We start from the raw sequence: 22,413 nt of genomic DNA on the forward strand, positions 1-22,413 counted from the left end.
TATAGTGTCTATTTTATCCTTTATTACGGCGTGATATGTGTTCCCCATTGAAAATGATAGTGATAAATAATTTATTCAATCTTAAGAATAAATGTATAATTTATACGATTGAGATTTGATGACGAAAACGAAAAATTGCGGATCTCTTTCATCTTTTTTCTCAACGCACAGGGAAACCATAATCTACCTTTTTGTTGCGCGATTCCGTTCTCGCATAGCTTCTTAAAGAGTTCGAAAATGCCATGTCGAACCGGCCAGCCGGCCACTAAAGGTGAAAAAGGTAACTTTGTTCTCCATCCACGTACCTTGTGGTGTACCAAAAGCGAATTACCATTGATCACCGACTTCGACATTCGTCTCGGGTACATCGCCGCGAGTACATCGGGTGGTACCGGCGATCGAGTCGGTCTCGGCGCAGCTGCGAGTACGCGTAGCATACGCTCGCACACTACCATCTTCGCTGCCAGAAAACTCGATGGCACCTTAAGGAGAGAAGTCAAGGGCAAGAAGCGTCCCTTCGTTTGCACTGCCTGGGCCCAGGAGGCCGCGGACCCTACCGGCGATTCCTCTCCCCACCTTCTCCTCTAGCACCCGTCCCTACCACTACGTAGGTTTACTCTTTGCTCCACCGCCTCCGGGGCCCTTTTCCTCTCCCCCTTTACCCGGCGGACCCGCGATCATCCCTCCGCCGCCGTGTCTGCTTCTCTCCGGCCCTTCTCCCTCAGCTCTGCGAGCTGCGGACCCTACCAACTCATACGCGAGTGAGTATGTCCCTTCAAGTTTTCTTGAAATTCGTCTCTGTTTAAGCATACGAGAATGTCCACCACCACCTCCTCCTCCTCCTCTTTCTCGTCTTTTTCCACCTCTATCGCCACCACCACCGTCTCCTCCTCTTGCCCTTCCTTCTCCTGTTGCCCATCTTGTCTCAACGCGAGAATCCATATGTATGGGGTTGAGGCGCACAGTGCTCGACGCAAATGTGCTGACTACATTACGCCCGACTATATAAGATAGCCGGACAACCATCCTATCCCCACAGACCGAGTCAGATCGGCGGACCGTTCACAGACGGGCCACAAGGATCTTGCGTCCCGATCGGCCGATACTCATTCGCGGTGAAGACATCACGTTTACATCACGAGAAGAGCCGTCTTGTGGAAGAGCCGACTATTGTTAACATTTCTGGCGAAGTGAGCAAGAAACTACTAAGAGTTGAAAAAATCGTCTTATCGAAGATATCGGCAGAAGTAGCTCAATTATCAAAACCAACGCGTGCTTTGATTTAAAAAAGAATTTATATCCCCGCAGAAAGGGTATAAATCGAAGTTCTGGAATCAGATAACTCGAATTCGAACGGCACGTCTCGGAAATATATCTATTGGAACATTAAGAAGCATCAGGGAACATTCTTCCAGATTGACAGAAAAAAGGGAAGAAAGGAGTACAGAGGAAGAAAAAGGAGGAGACGGAAGATTCTCTTTTAGTGAAGAAATTTGTGATTGTGCCGAAGGATGATTTTTATCAGCGCTACGACGTACTTCCTGCTCGCTATCATTCTGATAGCCTTGGTCTTGATCCTGATGGACTATGTCACGTCGAAGAAAAAGCCGAAGAAATTATATGACGGCGAAGAGTTAGCCGACTTACTAGACCCACCTGGACCAAAGCCATGGCCAGTTCTAGGCTCTCTTCATATTTTGGGACGCTATGACGTGCCTTACAAGGTCTTCGGCGACCTCGTCAAGGCCTACAACAGCCAAGTGATCAAGATCAAGATGGGATCGCTACCTTGCGTCGTCGTCAATGGATTGGAGAACATCAAGGAAGTCTTGATCACCAAGGGCCATCACTTCGACTCCAGGCCAAACTTTATTAGATATCATCTTCTCTTCTGTGGCAACAAGGAGAACTGTAAGTATTTTATTCCTACTTTATTATCACCGCCAGTTTTTCACCGAAGATTAATTCACACAAAATTAGTTCTATTTTTTAAAATTGTAATATGTTAGATTAATATCAAGAATTTATGGTTAAAAAATTGTGGGGTAGGTTTACAACTTATACATTTAAAGCAGTTTTCTGGATGATTTGTTTTCCTACGAATATTTATATAAATAATTAATAAATCGAATAGGAATGACCCACGTGGTTAATTAACACTCTTAGATCGCTCGTCAAAACATAGATTACACGCACACGCAATCGCAACGAATCACTGTCTCAGCAGTTTGGGTCACGTTGCGAGCATGTTTTCCGATCGCACATCCGACATGGAGATCAGAAATTCCGATTGTGATTTATTGTTCATCGGTCGTGAATCATTCGTGAATCATCGATATAGTGTTGGCCTGTGATTTGTTAGCACCTCGTTCGGGAGCTCCCGAAAAATCGCATGCTAACGACCTTGTCATGCGTCGCGCGCGCGCGAGACACGTGAGTGCACATATGCGCGCGTATACTCAGACTCACTATACACGTATCTTATGCACGATGCATGATTTACTTGTCGCGTATATTTCATGCTCGTCCGCGCCGAAACTCGTGCTAAGGTCAGCGTAAGAAGCGGTATCAAGTGCAGGCGGAAAAGGTCGCGGTACCACTTTCACGCGTTCCTGGCTTACCCGGCAGCCGGCAAATAGGATCAAGGCTGATCCATCAGAATCGCCGCCGCCGTGCCTCGCGATCCAAGACGATCGCATTAACCCTTTCCATTGCACGCACGTATACGCGCCGCAGCGGAGTATTTTATTTTCGCACGCACGTCACAAGCGCCGGCAGCTCTTAATACGGTCACCTCTATATAAAATTTCTTGTTTGTAGAATGAATATTATTATTAGCTACTTAATCCCTGATTTTTTTCGTCACACGCAATAAATTAATAATGTTTTTCCACACTGATTTTTCTTAATGTTTGCACATGATATTCTAATTTAACTCTCGTTACACATCTAATACGTGTTTCATTCAATCGTTTGTTATTCATAAATCTGCAATACATTTCTGACTATATAAAATATTTGCTGTAGAAAACTTTAAAAATTTGTTCTGAAATGTATTTTATTTTGTTTATGCCGATATAACGTTTGCCAGATTATCACAGAAAGACAAGTGGAGGGAGGAGCTGTCGCTCTTCAGATTCTCGGGCGCCCTGCATGGCGAGAAACCGGGTCACTTCCTGCTGCTGTTTCTTCTCCTGCTTCGATTTCATATCAAACGCGCTGAACGACGAGTCGATTTTCTGCCTGAGTCGTGTCCGCTGGGGAATTGATGCCGCATTCGTCTAGCTGCGTTCGTATTACATTTCCGCGTACGCAGTGGCGCGCGAAGGTGTACGAAGTAGAAATAAGGGAGCGTGTGCGAATTTTTCTCTTGCAAAACGATGATGTTTCGAAACGCGATGTTACGCGCACTAGGACGGTTACAAGGCCAAGTTCAACGTTGCTGCCAATCGTGCTGATTGTCCTTTTCTCGATTTAGTAATTTGAGCCGCGATACATTCGTGGAATATATACGTTTAGCATCACGGCGCGGCGCGGGCGTCCCGACGTCAGCTGTTTCCGTTGCGAGTTACTATATATAAATTGCGATGTGATGAAAGCAAAACTAATTGATGCCGCATTGAAAAATGTCTTGAGTTTGTCTTAAATAAAAAAAAAGAAGAAGAAAAAGACGGTTATTTCAAATATTCTTTAAATATATCTTTCAGCGAAATAAATTAAAATGCGCGAATTTTTAATAAAGCGATTTCAATATCGATGTCAACTGAGAATTTGAAGCGGAATAACGATTAAATCACTCTTTCTTTTTTTTTACAGCTTTGGCATTCTGCAATTGGTCGGATGTTCAGAAGACGCGAAGGGAGATGTTGCGAGGGCATACCTTCCCGCGCGCCTTCACCACGCGATACAACCAGTTAAATGGGATCATCGGCGGGGAGGTAGACTGGCTGATTAATCACCTGACCGGCATCTCTGGTATTAGCCTGCACGCCAAACCGCTGATCATGCATACGTGCGCGAACATCTTCATCAAGTACTTCTGTTCGCGACGTTTTGGCCTCGGCCATGGTCCCTTCCGCGAGATGATCGAGAACTTCGACAAAGTCTTCTATGAGGTGAACCAAGGATACGCCGCAGATTTTATGCCGTTTCTGATGCCGCTGCATCAGCGTAACATGACAAGGATGGCGAATTGGAGTCACGAGATCAGGATGTTCGTCGAGGAGAATATAATCGGGGACCGTCTAGCTAGCTGGAGGTCGGTCATACCTGAAGAAGATTACGTGGACTGCTTGATAAATCACATCAAAACCGACGGTGAACCTAAAATGACTTGGGACATGGCGTTGTTCGCGCTGGAAGACATCGTCGGCGGTCATTCGGCGGTCGGCAATCTCCTCGTCAAGATCCTGGGCTACCTGGTTACTCGGCCGCACGTACAGAAAGTAGCGCAGATGGAAATTGATGGAATTGAGATCCCGGGCAAGTTTGTCGGGCTGGAGAACAGAGGAAACATGCCGTATACGGAAGCTATCATTCTCGAAGCGATCAGGTTGATCGCCAGTCCGATCGTGCCGCACGTCGCCAACCAAGATAGTTCCATAGCCGGTAAGTAATTTTTTCTTTCTTATGATATTAAAATGGATATCACGTAGTTCTTGCTTAGCGTTGAGAGTTTTTGTAATTTAAAGAACTTTACGAAACTGCGAGCAATTGTAAATCTTTTTAATTAATATAATCAAAATTGTGACAGTTCATCGTTGATTTTATTTGAATCCTGAATTTTTATTCTAGGCTACAAGATAGAGAAGGACACGTTTATCTTTCTGAACAACTATGATCTAAATATGTCGAATGAGTTGTGGACCTCTCCCGAGGAGTTTATGCCGCAGAGATTCGTGCAGAATGGCAAACTGTTGAAGCCGGAACATTTCCTGCCGTTTGGGGGTGGCCGAAGATCTTGCATGGGCTACAAAATGGTCCAATATATCAGCTTCTCGACAATAGCCACTCTGCTAAAGAACTTCAACATATTACCGGTAGAAAAGGAGCTTTACAAAGTTCCTATCGGCAATCTGGCACTTCCGGAAAGTACGTTCAAATTTCGTTTCGAGAGACGATAATATAATGGATAAAAAACGCGCCGACAATGAGAAACAATATGAATCCTGTCGAATCGATGAAATCGAAGCACGATTTTGATTTCTTGTCAATGATTCGACCACGGGCTGGGCTCTTGAAGACTTCGCCGATTACGCGGAATATCAGCGATCAAAGAGACCGATTGGATTTGAGCGGAAGGCAAGTTTGAAAAAACGGTTCGAGATATTTAATTTAACGTTTCATAGCAATTGAGAGCGCAAGACAAGCGTTTTGCACATCGGCGGAGTTTTTATTAACGTTACGCATTAATTAACGTTAAGTCAGGACCAGCAGCTAGAAAGAGGCTTTTGACTCCAACGAAGCTTTACTTACGTAGGGAGGGTTAGATATGAGAACGAGTGGAGAGTATTCGATCTCCGACGCTAACAGAGCTTTACTGACATTACTAGATCGTTAAGATAGCTAATTGGATCGTTTCTCGACTCATGCCCTAGGCACGAATACACGCGGAGCCCAGTTTCGTTAGTTAAAATATTGGTTAATTATTTTACATTTTATAGAGTTTCTCTTTTTTACTTTGATTTAATCGAGTTACATAATTTAACAAAAATTATCATATATGAAGCTTAATTTATAATATTTTTGTGACAAAGTAGGTTGACATTAAGTCCCGACCATGAACAAAAATTGTTTTAAATAGAACATCATGCATCGCCTATTATTTAGTGACTACTCGTTTAGAAAATAAGATCTCGTGAATTGACATTAAAAGTTTAAAGTTATCACATTAAGGAAATGCCAGGGCCAAGTCCGGACGATTCACGCATATAACTTTGATGCTTGAATAATCGATGAAGAAGAAGAGTAAAGTTAATTGATAATTCCTTCGAGTTTAAAATCGTATTATTTAAATGCTTGATAAGAAATATGCACTTTTTGTGTATATGATTTAGAATCCTTTCGCAAAAGTGAGTTTTGCAAAAGATTCTAATTTTGCATTTTTTAACTCGAAGGTCTAAGATTTTATTTTTACTTGCATATAAAGAGAAATGCGAAATGTGCATTTTGCGTAACATACGTTTTTGTACAGTGTAGCATCGCATTTTTATTTCTTCTTCTTCTTCTTGGCATACTAAACGACTTTTCGTGTTGTTAAATCATTATGCACGTATTTCACAGTCTTCGTCATATTTCATGACATGAGGTGGTGCGAAGTAATCTTGAAGAGTAATCTAGGAGTACGGGAGCAGAAAAAGTGATTAAAGAAAGAATTAGAACATTAAAGTAATACGAGAAAATTTGACATTGTTTCCGAAATGTTTGCATTTTTTATTAAAATAATACTACATATAATAATAATTATTCTCGACAGAGTAATATTTTTCTTCTCGTACCACCTAGCAAATAATAATTTATTTTGATTATCATTAACATTTATTAGAATATTATGTTATTATTACATATATAATTATTTTATATTATTATCGCTTTTTATTATTATTATCAAATATTGTCAGTAATCATGTTAATCGTCGCCCTATCGTCGCCTTATCCTTTCTCGCCTCGTTTCTCCCACGCTTATACAAATATATCCCGCGCTTTCACACTTCGTAAGTTGTATATTATTTTGTGTTTGTTATTTAATTATCGCCGTTGTTACGTATTTTTGTTAATTTATTATTTAAGATTTTAACAAGATTTTAATACATGAGACGTACATATATATATATATATATATATAATATATGTGTGTATTATATATGTGTACGTATTTTTATATCAGCATAAATGTATAATATTGCGATAATATACATATAGGTTTAGTATAACTTAAATAATTCACATAACTAATTATAAATTAATTCATCAATTAGTTGCGCGATGAGAGAGTTGATGAACTATATATAAAATACTTTATGTTCGATAGCTTAAATAAGTTTTCGTCGATATCATCACGCTGTCAATTTCTCCGCGGAAAATACTCTACACTCTATACAAAGAAAAGTGATTCGTAATTGTAAAAGACAATTGTCACAAAGTGACAACTTAATCGCGGAGGAAATCTCGATTATTATCGCAATGACAAAATATTCTTAAATAAATAATAACGAATTTATGAAACACGTAAATATGAAACTCCTTTCTATACTGTTATCGGGTCGAGACTCGGACGTTATCACGATGCCAACTGTCGACTTTATCACACTTAACGTGTTAATTATTTGCGAGAACACAATTTACGAGAAATAAACTAGTGATAAGTTTCTCGCTCATTTAGCGCTTAAATAAGCTATGTGCCTTTATTCACAATTTTGTATTCACAATTGTTTAAATTGTTGAGTAGTAATATAATTTATTAATGATAAGTCTTATATTTAATTAATTATACGTATGATCGATAAAACGTAATCGATTTTACACAATATCTTTTTCTTTAGAAGATCTTCAGAGATACCGTCCATGATGATATTTAATCTTCCTTCTAGTAACAGGAAATCTTTAAAACTATTTAAAATGATGATAAATTTGGACTGTATTTTGAAGATCTCCGGCTATGCTCCAACTATTGAACAATAAGTACTGAGTTCTAATTAAATAATACGTAATGTGTATTGTCTTATCAAAATATCATCTTCGAGATTGCATATCTCTTGTCTCAAACTAGTACAAACCTAATCTTATTTTAATGTAATTTGCGAACACATTTTGCACGTGTAGAAATAAGTATTGATATATGGCATTGTTTTCGTTTTGATGGCAAAACTTTTATCGAGATAACAACACAGTTCCATTGTGTTACGTTTTACTTCTCTTCGTGAGCCCTAAACAAATATCTTTACTTTTATCTTCTTCAATCGTTTACAAAATATATGATATGATAAAAAGATCTTTACGTATGACGTATTTAAAATAATTTTAAGAGATATCTTATTACTTCGTTATACCCCTTAAATATCTTTTAAGAGATACCTTGAAGCATCACAGAAAGACTTTTGCATCCGTTTCATTTCTTCCATCGGCCGTGTAATTAATAATCGTACAATCGTACGCTTTGACCTCGTCTTCCTCTATGCAATTAGTATTATCTATTCTTGACGGTTATTTGCCCGCATAAGCAATAAATATTCTTAATTTCTTAAAAGACCAGCGGAGGTCGGAGCGACTATTTCTCCGACTATTATTCCTTCCGTCGGAGACTGCAATTCGATGGACTTCTTTTTCGTCGCGAACATGTCCTCGATTTCACGCAGGGTCTTTCCCTTTGTTTCGGGCAAGAATAATAGAATGAATATTGTGCCGACTAAAGACACGATCGCGAAGAAGAGAAACACGCCGTGCATGCCCATCAGCGACTCCATATCCGGATACGTCTTGATGGTTACCGCACTGAAGAGATAACCTATGGCAACCGTCGAACCGGACAATATATCTTTAACTTTTGGCGGATACACCTCGCCTACCATAGCGAACGGGATTACCAGGTATCCCAAGGTGCTTGTGAATATATACATCACCATGCAAATTACTGGAACCACCCCGTTGTCTGCCATGACGGTTCCCTTCGCGTCTAGAAACAGATAGAGTGACAGGCCGCCCATAAAGATTGTCATCCCAACGCCGGAAATCATCGACGGTATACGTCGACCGAATTTCCGGGACACCCCGGCCGTCAAAAGACTGGCTATAAAACGAGCAACGCCTATCAATACCGCTCCGAGATAAGGATCTACTTTAACACCCGACTTATCCATGATTATGACGGCGTTGTATATAACCACGAAGATCCCGGAGAACTGTTGGAAAAAGAAGAAGCTGAGCATTATGGCGAACGGCACCAGGGAGCCCCTTTTCAGCAAATGCTTCAGCATGTTCTGATTCTTCTTCTGCACCCGTGGTTTCAACTCTAACAGAACTTCCGCCGGTGCTGGTTGGTCCTTTGGTATTCCGCGGAATTTTTTCATGATCTCCAGCGCTTCCTCAGGCCGATTTTGATCCCGCAGCCACAGAGGAGTCTCGGGTACCACCAGCAAAGTGAGGGCGATCGCGCACAGCGGGAATAGAGCGCACAGTAAGGCCACCAGTCGCCAGTCATCCTTTGAAAAACACAAAAAAACAATAGGACTATGTATTATCATTTATATTGTATACGTGTACTATATGAACATTTACCTTAACAATAGATCCGAAGATATAGACAATGAGGACACCGAGAGCGATAGAAATACTGGTCCATGTAACCATCGTGCCTCGCCATTTCGGTCCCGCTATTTCCGCTACATACACTGTCGTTGGAACCGATGCCATACCCGTGGATATTCCAGAAATCGATCTCCCGATCAAGATCTGCATGTAACTATTCGACGTGTAAATAGTCACCCAACCCGCCATTGAGATCAACGACGTCACGAACATGCTGATCTTTCTTCCTCGCCCCATCACGAGGCTCGAGAGTAGACAGCCGATAGGTGTACCCAGCGCCGATACAGTAGCTGTTGCGCAAATAATAATTTTTACGATAAACGATATGATGATGAACATTTATTTTTAATATTGCAAATTGATATTGCAAAGAATTCGTTGAAGGAATGAATTTTTTATGACACTAACCCATCCAATTAGCTTGATTAGCATCGAGTCGTATGTCATCATCGGTTTTCGGCTCTCTCATCGCGGGTTCTGCTACGGCGCTGTAACCGAAACCCATTGCTGGACCCAGTACGACAACATTGGCGCACAAGGCCATCAACACCTGTAAAAGAGAGGCTGCGAATCAGCGAAGAGTCGGCGATATCGGGAAATCGTAACAATGACGTAAGAGTGGCAACGCGAAAAAACTACAGGATAAATATTTGTATTCTCAGTGAGGGGTAAAACCTTGATAAACTTCTCGGCGGAGCGGAAAATTTATAACTAGACTTATTTATAGCTACGAAACACGACGCGAAAAACACGCAGTAAAGAGATAACAGCAATACGGGAGGTAGTGCAGTTATCTTACCACCAAAGGCTAAGGTTAAATAATAAAGCACATATCAATCAGGCATCGAAATTTTTTATCTGAGCAATTTTCTTATCGAGTCAAACACTGCAGCTATTACGTACGTGAATAATAATAGAACCGGTTTATTGAATGATCATGGAGACGAAAGAAGGTGTGTAGCCAGCAATTAAATACATCTTAAAATCTCGCGATAAAATCATAGAGTTTTACTCATTGTCAACTTAAAGGCTGAACGCAATGTAATACATATAGCGCCCCTCTCTCATAAATTTTTCAAGATATCAAGATAACTATCGAATTAAAAATCTTATAAACGTAGATAGCATATATCTTATCATTGCTGATCTCAAGATTTGGAATTTTTGCGACGTCAGAGATAAGCGAAAAATACATAATATAATGCATCTTTATTGCGTCCGAGAATAAGCTTCACTTATGCGAGAATCGTGCAGAAATGGAAATTGAAATTCTTTTAAAAAATATCGTTACTTTGTGCAAAGTGAAACAGCGTATGCCATCCCATCGATAGATATGTTGAAAAAAGAGTAAATATAGATAACAGTGCAACTGAGAATTGAAATAAGCAAAGTCTTTCTTGCGTGAATGAAACTGAGATAATTATCGTTGCTCTCGTATTTTTCATCTTCGAATCTGTAACTGACAATTGCTGCTGCAAGGTTAACACGACGACGTTTGCGATCTTTTTTGCGATTAAGAATCGCTCGTGAGTTATATAAATGTTTCCTAACAATCTACATAATTTATTATGAATAAAAACGAATTAACTTGAGGAAATCTGTTTGACTAAACACTACACATCCTGTTTTTATTTCGTCATTTAATTTACATTTTATTTTCATTTTTATTACTACATTTTAATTACATGATTATTCGACAAAAGATCAAAGAACGCGCAATAAACAAACTCGGATGTATCGGATGTATCATTACCGAGATATAATATCTTAAAAATTGCAGAGAAAAAAAATTGTGATGTTTATTGGAAAATCGTGTGCATATCTCAATTGCCAAAGCATATCGAACGCGTGTTTAGTATCACTTTATCCGCGCGAAAACAAATTAATTGAGTAATAATTTGTACAAATAATTAACTATAGTATTTACGAATTATTTGTTTTCAATGTAGATTAATGAGATAATAATTAGCAATTTTGTCAACGAAATACGCTGGTTATTCTAAGAAATAATTTATGCTCGAATTTATGTCAACGCTTAGATTTGATAAGTAATATTATTATCCACGAGTATACAATATAATATATTCAGTCGCTTAAGCATCGCCTCTTATGGAAAGTAATCCATTAAAAAAAGAATTATGCGCGAATTGTTTCTACAAACATGTAAAAAAATGTTATCGTACCTGATAGGTTGTTCCGGCTCGTTCCCACTTTTTTTCATCGGTGACGCTGGGTTCTACCTGCAAAAAAAAGATTAACAGAGTATTAATCGTTTATTATCGATTTAATCGTTATCGCATTTCCGTAATATATGTAATTTTTAGAGCTGAAATATACATTTTAAATTATAATATATCAGAACTGATTTTTGTTGCGTTTTTCTTCTAATCGTAACACATGATCTATCTACTAGGAATAAGAATAAAAACTGACAGATTTGACGATTTTAAATATAGTTAAACGTTTTTAAATGCATAAAAGAATGTTTACACGTAACGACTATTAATGTTTCTCGTAGTATAATTTATTATATGGACTGCTTGATAATGTTAGGAAAATGAAGATTAAAACAGTACTAAGGTTGATAAATTCTGAATCGTTATCGCGATTCGGGAAATGACTAACTAATATTTAGAGATATATTTCTAGAGTTAAAAGAAAGGAAGACAAAGAGGAAATCCGGGGAAAAAGACCTGATAAACGTAATCATAATAAGCCCTCTCTAAATGAGTGCGATTATGTGATGGAAAAAACTTGAAAAGAAAGAGCAAGAATCAATTTTAACTGGTTTTCAACCAGATTTTTACATAAAATTTTTTTCTAGCAATGAGAATTAACAAAAGATTAAACGTAGAGTATTATTTTTTTTTTTAAAGACGGAAAAATATGAGATGTACTAAAATGCAATAATTTTAGACACAAAAGACGATATATCGAAATTTAGAAAAAAATTTATTATTTACAAATTTGTAATAAATGTGTAATAATTCAAAATTTGAGTTTATATTACATATTTTGCCGGAAATATATGTACATACCTTGATCTCTACGCACGCCGATGCGCGCTCACTCATATTGTTAACATCGGTTTGTCTACTCTCACCATTAACGTGCTCGTTCACAGTATTATCTTTTTGTTCATTTATATTGTTAGTATCTATTTGTTTATTTGTATTATTAACGTCCATTCGTTCATTCGCATTATTGACGTCTGTTCGTCCGTTCGCGGTATTAACGTCCGACGTGTTCGTCATGGTGTCTTTTTCTTTTTAATATTTTATTTTCCGATAATTAACCGTGTCAATCAAATAATAATACAATAATAGTAACCTATGTGGTGACTTTTTTTGCAAAAGAACCTAATTTGCAATTTTAGAAAAGAGTGTTAATCCTTTTTGTCTTCTTTATCAGCGTCACCTCTTCTCATTCTCTTTCTTCCGCGGTTCAATCGTTTATATATCTTTACAATAGTCGATTCTGTATTTATATACTTGATAATACGCTCGATATCGTATCGCAAAGTACTTTAAATCTTCATCATCATTCATCGACCACTTGCATAGCTGAATATTTAAAAGATACGAAAGCGTGAAATGATTTGAAATTCGACTGTTGCAAAGATGCGAAAGCGTTGAATGGCTTGAAATAAATTAACTGTCGTCCCGTCCAGACATGCGGCGAGTTTTAGATACGAGATCGCGTCTCCTTCACTCTCAGTCTTCTTTGTCCAGATATAATAATGTTGTATAAAAAATACCGATAGTGCATATAACAAATACTGATTTGCACGAAATTGTTTATTCTGCAGAATTATCTGTTCGTATTATTATCGATAATGTTTCTTGCGGAAAATTATGATCCGCGTTTGAGATTGCGTCTTCGATTATATGACAAACGTATCTAATTTACGATCAGCGATTTTATTGTTTCAAACGAAGTCTTTGAGATATTCACCAGATTGCTCCGGAAAATTCTAAGAAATAGTTTCCGTTTTCCGATCCGTTTTATTTTCAGATCTGAGAAAGTACGCGTCGAATGTCCGTTTAATATTCAGTCCGAGCGATCATCTCTCTTTATCGTATTAAGTTTGAGATTTTTATAAATATGTCAAGTCTCTCTCTTTTCGCCGCACGATTGATCTTCTTTTAATAAATAGTTGGGAGTATTTTTCTTTGTGTGTATGCCGCGAGGAAATTCTCGCCCGATATATTCCGACATCCGTGAGCCTCTCGAGTTGTAAGCTTCCGATGTAGCCGCGATTGTGACCAGTACTAACTGAGAACTCGTTATTGACTGAGGACGACGCACAGAATTTATCTATCTACTGCCACCCGGCCACGTTTCTCCACTCCGGGACCATTTGCGCCGCCCGCGTGATGATCTGCCATATCGGAGCTGAACGATGCTCGCGCGAATGTCAAATATACATATACATATCCAACATTACATTGCTGTTACTGAGAATTCCGTACTGATAAAGAGGCGATTAACAAGACAATCGAAAGATTATTGATAATTGACGGGTCGCAAATCTGCGTGATAATGTTTAATCAGGCAGAGTAATTGACAATAACAGTGACAACAATGGTAGCGTAATTTATCATATTATCGCAAGAATGATCTGACTGACAGAGAATAAAGAAAAATGAAATGCATATAATTCTGTTACATAAAAAAAAGAGAACGTAAGAGAAGCTGATTACAATAAGTACACTGTAAAAAATTTGTGTAAAATTTACAACTATTATAGTGGGTAATTTGAGACCCACTATAATAGGTGTAAATTTCCACACATTCTTAATTTGTGTAATTGTAATACAAAATTACTTTTTCCTTCCGTACTGTAATTTTGTAAAATTACAACTATTATAGTGGGTCTCAAAATTACCCACTATAATAGTTGTAATTTTACAGAATTTTTTTACAGTGTATATACTAATAACAAGCATAGCTATATATATCTTCTTTGTATTTATTTCGCGATGTTATATCTTCTTTCGTTAAATCTATTATATGCGGATATTGTGTATGTTGGATTAAGCAGTTCAATAATTTTTGAAGCAATGAATTATATTCTTAAAAATTACATATATATTTATATAATTAATTACATTTTAATAACAATTATATAAAGTTCTGACAAATTTAATCATTCCAGTCTGATTAATTGTAAGACAAAATATCTCTCTTACTTGCTTAAATTATTCAATAATGGATATTAGGGAATGTGACGCGCTAATTAAAATCTTTATATACGTTGTTTATCCGTAGCAAATAAAATTTGTAACACGTCATAAAACTAAGCACGTGAATACTTAATCTGAAACATCTGTTTGTCAAATCCAGTCAAAGTGAAAGGCTAATTAGCAATCGGTGTGAGACTTCAATATAACTTCACGCTTCGATTGATTCTGCGCCTTACAAATTTATTGTATGACTTCTAAATTCTTTCCGGTCGTATTTGTGCTCCGCTCGTCTTGACAGTAACTTGCGTAACTTCCTCGAACGAGATATACATATTGGAGTTATCGTGACGTAATTTTTATAATACCCCGTTAACTTATCGATTCCTGAGATGGACACTCATTAAGAAATACAGTTTATATAAGCAATTAACATATATTTGTAAATTATGCATTGTGATCAATGCCATCTTGAAACATGAATAATTTAAATGACGCCCTTGGTGCTATATTTAGATAAAAATTATGGCGTATATATACGAGAATATTGAAATTTGTATATTATGGAAAAAAAATTATCAATTCTATTTTTCTAAATTTATATATAGTACATAATTTCATATATGTATAATTACAATGTTTCAAGCACCGAAAGTGATAACGACATTTCATAACAACAACGAATGTGACGTCGTTTTTAGTCTCCTACAAATGACAATATCGCTGTTATCGCGAGACATCATAAGCAAACAAAGTTAACACTTGCAGAACAGATCTCAATACAATCGCAAACGTAATTAACACGAGATGTAATATTTCGCTTAATATCAGCGACATTTGCATACGAGCAGCATTAATTGCAGAAGATATTTATAGATGGGTTTAATAAATTTGCGAGTTGTTTTCTTCTTTTCTGAGCTCATTTAATTTGACGGTGACCTATATACATAGATCCCGTTCGAAGAAATTACGCAAGTTACTGCCAAGACGAGCAGAACACAAATAAGACCGGAAATAATTTAGAAGTCACATAATAAATTATTGTTATGCATATCATAGCACTTCATTAATGTTTATCGACAATTTACTATAGTTGACAGTTTTCAATAACGATGTATAGATATCTTTAAAATAGATCTTATATCTTAAATAAATTAAAAATTACAATTTTTTATTTTATCTTTACATAAATTTATACATTTGTTTAAAAAATATATATTGTTATATATGTATATTATTTAATGTTTTATTATAAATACACTTGGATAAACTAATATTAAATACAATTATAAATAATTATTATATTCTTCTTAAAGTACTATGATTCATTGTAGGATTTCAAATTAAAACATGTCTTGATATGTACGTCATTAAAGAACACGTTTTAATAATGATAGTGCTAATACCGTTTAATTGTAACAAAAGAACATTGCGTCAGATGCATATGGTTCATGGTTAAATTAACATTCTATTAATCTATTAACCCTGGTTCTGTGGTTGGTATTTTAGGATCGACAGAGTCATGCACACACATATGCATACAAATTAAAAGTAATTAAACACAACTTCATAAGACAGTAAGCCTGTACGTAATACAGCATGAGAATGTTATCACTATCACGGAACTCTTAGCGCTTGCGTAAGAAGATTAAATCGTCACTACGGTATCGCGTGCACGTCACAACGCGCCGATCTCCGAGGCCGGTCGGTCGGCAATACCATTCGCTCGTGAGACCGATCAATTCTCGGCGAGATGGAAAATTTGTGCGATATTCAGCTACGTCAAACTTTGTGATCACCACGCGTTTATCGCAATAAAATCGCAATAAAAAACCGAAGCAAATTCGCAGACGACGATTGCATTGCCATTATTACCTATAATCACGAGATTATTAGATCTCATTATCGCTTGTAATCGTATAAGATTATTACACCTCATTAAAGTGCAATAAGCGCAACAAATAGTGCGGAAAAGATCAAAGTATGATGTCGATCCTGAGTGCAGATCTTATTTGATTATACATTTGACATCTATCTATTGTGCTTTATTTGGACATTTATTTATGATATCAAGTTCACTTTAGCGATTTACAATTTTTGATAGGATTCAGGGGGAAAATGTGCATTCAAAATATGTCGAAATTTGTCGTATAAACAGGATTAGATCGTTACTTTTCTTACAAACAAACGGGCTAACTTAGAACCAAGCGCGGTAAATGATGCGCGAAAGTTTTTATTTTTTATTTTTATTTTAGATATTTTCCAATCTTGACTGCGCGCCGACTAAATTTGTCAGATTTGAAACACAGCTCCGGTTGGAGTAGTAAAAAAGTAGTAAACAATTATTTTATAAATCTGATATTTCGGTTTAGATAAAAATATGTAAATATGCATAAGAGTGAAGTCTTTGACGAAAGGTACAGCAAGCTATCGGAATGCACTTGATCATATGTTACAAAACAGGAAGCGAAGTTCGAAAGGTTCGTTGACCTACTTACCGGAATGAAATGGCTACATTCTTCATCAGGAGAAGACATATTTCCAGATATATTAATATGTCTGTGCAGCGAAATTGTAATCACCTTTTATGCATCTATTTTAATAAACTAGAAATTTTCACTTTAAAATCCGTGTGTATAATTCTTAACGGTTCATTGATGTGACTCGACGTTCTTTTCACAAGATCTATTAGAGTATTAGACGAACACGCTCTATTTATCGATAAAGAATACACACACAGTGATGCGTTTATTACACCGATAACAGATTCTATTTCTCGGGAATGAAATTGTTGTTCACGTTAAAGTAGCATAGCACATAAAAATTATATATATCTTCTGGATCGTTATCGGTACTTGTCCGTATTATCGATATAGATGAAAATATGCATTAACTTCAAAGTCATACGGTTTGTCTTGTGTTTTCTCTGATGAAAGCGCGCACTAAAACTGACTTGTTTAACCACTTGACATTGCTATATGAGCGCCACAAGTGAGACTCGCGTTTATTAGATTTGGAATGTATTCGGCGCCTTACGAGTGATACTCGTGTCTGTTAGATCTGGACAGTAATTTACAGTTAGATCTAGATAATAATTTACACACAGTTATTATCGCCGTATATTATATTCTCCAGAAAAATATAAACAAAAATATTTTTAAAAAATATTTGAAAAGTCGCATTGTGGAGAAAGGGATTATTATTTGGACGACAAATTCTCACGTTATCAATGCATTAACTATGTAATTAACAAAGTATTTTTTACAATAGGCTTCTTAAATTATCACATAATTGTGCCCGTAATGACAATATGACACTGATCGACCACGAGCGAGTTGATGGTCTTGACTTTTTACAATGTTGGACGTACATGTGGCGATGTATGTGACAAACGAGTATACCGCGAGGAATTTTTATTCAAAGTGCGTTATCATTCATGAATTATTCAATAAATCCTTTGTCTATGTTCTAATCGCAATATCGTTATAGTAGTGTCATTGAGTGGAATAGATTATATATATATATAAGAATTTATTAATCGTTGCCTAGCATTATGCAACAATATTCTGAAACTTTTTATCGTTTAATCTTATTCGAGAGATCATGCCCTATGTTAAAAGGCACGTAACAATATCAACGTAACGTTATTTTTTAAAGAATTCTTTAAAATTTTTATGCTGATTTAGGAAACGTTTCTATTGTGGTTCTTTTTTATTTAATAACGTTTTAAAACATTTTATTTTAAAATCTTTGAAGCGCATATTGTTTATTGGCATAAAGGCATAAACAATGTACTATTGATATTTTTAATATATCTTAACCAAAAATGATCCGACGGCGACGGTAATCACTCTCTGATAGGATATTATTACATACTCGTATATTAAATCAACATGACAACAATTGTTCGTACCGATCGAATAGATTTTGCAATATACGAAGATTCTCCTGATTATAAAATAGTACCTACGAAATATTTAATTTGTTTATTAATTAATGAAACAAATTGTTCCCTGAAACCACAAGGTATACTTCGTTAGATAAAACATTTATTACAGTTGATTTCAATTTGTTATCATCTTATTGTTAATCTTGCAATATACACATATATCGCTTATGCGTACGCGTGAATTATAAACATACTTATGTATCACACATAAACAAATGTTATTAATAAGTACATGTTAATTTAATGAACAATACATATTAGTATTAAATTATTAGTAAGTAATAGTGAGAAATACATTATGCATTCGTTGACACGCTTGAAAGATCATAAAAATTATTAAAAGAATTTTAAGTTGTGAGAATAGCGAGAATCTCGAGTTTGGAGTCGTCTGTAATTCCTCAGAAATCGCTCCTGTTACGCGGGAAGCATGATGAGCAAGGAGGTTGCAGGAGGTATTCCAGCAGCGGGGTGCGCCACGGAACGGCGCGCGGTACAAAATATTTTATGTCGTTGTTGAATGATGTTTATATCTGTAGTGATTGCTGCGATATAAGAATTTATTGATTTGTTGGTTAGAGCAATATGCGTTTTAAAATTCTTTATCGTTAAATCTTGTTCAAGAGATCATGCCTTGTATTAAGAAGCATACTGTTAATTGAAATAATTGTATTATTAATTTCTAATGTATTTTGACAAAGATCTGACGATAATCATTACTGGGATATTAGTGATTGTCATTAAGTACCTGCAATGTTTTTTATTTGTGTTTATTAATTAATAAAACAAACTGTTTACTAAAAACTTATATATAGGTATATATTTCATAGTTTGAAGAGAATATTATTCATTACTCCCTTACCCCCCCTCCCCCCACCAGTTAATTGCAATTTGTTTTCGTCTTTATTGCTAATTTTGCGATATTTGTCCCTACATGTTGCGTGCGCGTGAGTTATACATTCATATCTCTATGTATACATAAACTTAAAACATAACACTACCGTGTCTCTTGATAAGCAAATGTAATTAATAAATTATTACGTTACTAATTTAATAAACAATTTATATTAATAAAATATTAAATTACTATTAAGTAGTAGCGAGAAACATATTGTGTATTCGTTAATATGCTTAAAAGATCATAAAAATTATTAAAAGAATGTTACGTTATAAAAAAGCGAGAATTTCGAGTTTAAGTCGTTTTTAATTCCTCAGAAATCGCTCCTGTTACGCGGGAAACATGATGAGCAAGGAGGATGAAGAGGTATTCGGAGCAGCGGCACGTCTACCCCCACTTATTACCCATCACCGTCGGAAAGGCGTGGCGGCGGCCACGGCGCGGATGCCCAGCCTACGGCCAATCAGAGCGCTAGCAGGTATGCATAGAAGGGGTAGTAGGCTCCCGCGCTCTGACCAATAGCAGCGTGACTAAGCGGAGGCAATGTGGGGAGGCAACACCCTCGTTTAGAATACCTCCGTCAACCTCCTTGCCTAACATGCTATGCTAATACTTTTACCGATTTAAACAGAGTTTTCGACACCGAGAATCGCCATTTTCGCCTAGCCTCTTATCCTATATGTACTTTCAATTATTTTTATGATCTTTTGTGCATCTCTACGATACGTGAACAATTCTTTTATTGTTTAATTTTAACCTAACATAAAGATATGAAACTTTTGTTATTATTATTATTATATTTATTAATTATATTCGTTTAAATTACAAATAATTGACGCGTATGTGGCACGCAATAACGCTCCAACTAATTTTTCACGCTAAACATGACACCATAGCGAATTGAGAAAACCCGTAATATACGCAAAACAGCAAGATATTAACTTACATTACTTTGCTAAAAAATTTCTAATTATTTAATAACGATTAAAAAGTTCGTGAAACAATAAGCGTTGTGTCAACGTATATTTTTTGAAACTCGTTTAGTATCGGGCGACGGCATTCGTCGCTCTTTTCTCTCGTTGCCGCGTTGGCTACAATTATGAAACAATATTCTAGAACCTTTTATCATTTAACCTTGTTCGATAAAGCATGCCTCACATAAAAGGACAGATAACAATGATAAAATTAACGTATTTTTCGAGATTCCTCTTGTGTCATTCGTCGTACATATCTCGGACCTTTTGTCTTCCCGGGCGTCGCCCGACGGCATTCGACGCTACTTTATTCTCGTTGCCTAACATTATGCAACGATATTCTAAAACTTTTTATCGTTTAATGTTGTTCGAGAGAGCATACTTCACGTTAAAGGATACATAACAATGATGAGATGAATGTATTTCTCGAGATTTGTTTAGTGTTGTTTGCCACATTTTGTTTGACGCTCCCGATTTTCTCGCCGAGCGAACAGCAACGGCATGCGTAGCTCCTTCTTCTCGTTGGCATTATGCAAAGCTAGCATTATGCAAAGGCATTTTACAACTCTTTATCGTTCAATCTTGTTCGAGAGAGCATGCCTCACATTAAAGGACACATAACAATGATAAGATGAATGTATTTATCGAGATTTGTTTAGTCGTTTGTCACATTTCGGACCGTCTTTCTGCCGAGCACGAGCGACGAGACTCGTAGTTTCCTTTTTTTCGTTGGCTAGTATATTATGCAAAGGCATTTTACAACTTTTTATCGTTTAATCTTGTTCGAGAAAGCATGCCTCACATTAAAGGACACATAACAATGATGAGATAAATGTATTTCTCAAGATTTGTTTTGTGTCGTTTATAACATTTCGGACCTATACCTTCCCACCGAGCGCGAGCGACGGCATTCGTAGCTCCTTTTTCTCGTTGGCTAGCATTATGCAACAGCATTCTAAAACTCTTTATCGTCTAATATTGTTCGAGAGAGTATGCTTCGCATTAAAGGACACATAACGATATTAAAATAAACGTATTTCTCGAGATATTAAGTCGATGTCGCGTATCCGAAGATCGGCGCTCTGAAATACGATACGCGACACCGACTGAATCTCGAGAAATAAGTTTATTTGAATATTGTTATGTGTCCTTTAATGTGAAACATACTCTCTCGAACAATATTAAACGATAAAGAGTTTTAAAATGCTGTTGCAAAATGCTAACCAACAAGAAATGTGTAGCCACGAATACCGTCCGGCGGCTCTCGGTGAGAAAGTCGAAGCTCTAAAATGTTAAAATAAAATAAAAAGTCGCTCGGCGCACGTTTCGTTAAGATCTTGCGCACTTTCTCGTCTTAGTACGTGAAACTGTAAAATTGCCAGTATATTAATAATGACTACGTCTAATAGGGCAGATTTCAAACTAACGAGTGATAGTTAAATCATTTTTCTATAGTTTGCGGTTGCCGAGATATAAGCGTTTAATGAAAATGATGAATGGCGAGGCGCACGATTCTTTTGGTTAGCTCGCGCTTTATTGCTTTAATGAACGAAAGTTCATAATTGCGAGTAATATAATTGAGTAATACCAATAGGGCAAAGTATAAAGTACAAAGTCTTCCTTTAATCATCTTTCTATTATTTACGGTTGCCGAGATATAAGCGTTTTATGAAAATGATTAACGCGGCGAGGCGCGCGATTCTTTTGGCCAGCTCGCGCTTTATTGCTTTAATAAACGAAAGTACATAATTGCGAGTAATGCACGTGAGTAATACCAATAGGGTAAAGTACGAAATACAAAGTCTTGCTTTAATCATCTTTCTATTATTTACGGTTGCCGAGATATAAGCGTTTTATGAAAGTCAGAAATCATGCATTTGCGGCCGATCTTTACGGCACGCGCACGCTTTATCATGTTAAATAAACGGAAAGACGTAATTGTTAGTAACAAAATCCAAATATTCCAATAGCGCAGAGTATAAACTGAACAGTCCTTTTAGAATCATCTCTATATCTTGGGTGGTTGCCCAGATATTTGCGATAAACGATAGGGAAAACTTTCTCGCGCTAAGACCCAGTTTCACAAGTGTCGGTTAACTTTTAATCTTA

At 36.7% G+C, this 22,413-nt stretch overlaps 2 protein-coding genes and 1 pseudogene across 4 annotated transcripts; 2 read left to right on the plus strand and 1 right to left on the minus strand.

Annotated features, from left to right (window-relative positions):
• The first annotated feature begins 1,025 nt into the window (after positions 1-1,025).
• Positions 1,026-6,488, plus strand: LOC112458291 (cytochrome P450 307a1-like). The gene is made up of 3 exons (XM_025021870.1): positions 1,026-1,911; positions 3,817-4,608; positions 4,795-6,488. Exons 1-3 carry the CDS (start codon positions 1,512-1,514, stop codon positions 5,121-5,123), a joined length of 1,521 nt encoding a protein of 506 aa, XP_024877638.1. The 5' UTR covers positions 1,026-1,511; the 3' UTR covers positions 5,124-6,488.
• An 888-nt stretch (positions 6,489-7,376) lies between these two features.
• On the minus strand, positions 7,377-17,433 carry LOC112458290 (facilitated trehalose transporter Tret1-2 homolog). Of its 3 annotated transcripts, XR_003041195.1 has the most exons (6): positions 12,342-13,677; positions 11,487-11,543; positions 9,712-9,853; positions 9,274-9,593; positions 8,074-9,197; positions 7,377-8,030 (listed from the first exon to the last, which is right to left on the minus strand). XR_003041195.1 is itself a non-coding variant. In XM_025021869.1 (5 exons), the coding sequence occupies exons 1-5, from the start codon at positions 17,021-17,023 to the stop codon at positions 8,232-8,234; spliced, it is 1,524 nt and encodes a 507-aa protein (XP_024877637.1). In that variant the 5' UTR covers positions 17,024-17,433; the 3' UTR covers positions 7,377-8,231. The 3 variants fall into 3 exon arrangements, 2 of the variants coding, with proteins under 2 accessions (XP_024877637.1, XP_024877636.1); XM_025021869.1 differs by lacking the exon at positions 12,342-13,677 and adding an exon at positions 16,985-17,433 and having other exon boundaries at positions 7,377-9,197; XM_025021868.1 differs by having other exon boundaries at positions 7,377-9,197.
• A 2,239-nt stretch (positions 17,434-19,672) lies between these two features.
• The window catches only part of LOC112458230, a 6,463-nt pseudogene continuing 3,722 nt past the window's right edge, over positions 19,673-22,413 (plus strand).

Source organism: Temnothorax curvispinosus, unplaced genomic scaffold (genome assembly GCF_003070985.1).
Source record: "Temnothorax curvispinosus isolate PA1 unplaced genomic scaffold, ASM307098v1 QBEX01008784.1, whole genome shotgun sequence".
NCBI classification, from domain to species: Eukaryota; Metazoa; Arthropoda; class Insecta; order Hymenoptera; family Formicidae; genus Temnothorax; species Temnothorax curvispinosus.

Bases quoted from the DNA above. Each gene is read 5' to 3' on its own strand.
- LOC112458291 (XM_025021870.1), top strand. From the start codon at position 1,512: ATGATTTTTATCAGCGCTACGACGTACTTCCTGCTCGCTATCATTCTG. The intron at 1,912-3,816 runs GTAAGTATTTTA...TTTTTTTTACAG, and splicing joins CTGTGGCAACAAGGAGAACT to CTTTGGCATTCTGCAATTGG. The intron at 4,609-4,794 runs GTAAGTAATTTT...TTTTTATTCTAG, and splicing joins CCAAGATAGTTCCATAGCCG to GCTACAAGATAGAGAAGGAC.
- LOC112458290 (XM_025021868.1), bottom strand. From the start codon at position 12,557: ATGACGAACACGTCGGACGTTAATACCGCGAACGGACGAACAGACGTC. The intron at 11,544-12,341 runs GTATGTACATAT...TTTTTTTTGCAG, and splicing joins CGGCGTGCGTAGAGATCAAG to GTAGAACCCAGCGTCACCGA. The intron at 9,594-9,711 runs GTTAGTGTCATA...TTTGCGCAACAG, and splicing joins TAATCAAGCTAATTGGATGG to CTACTGTATCGGCGCTGGGT.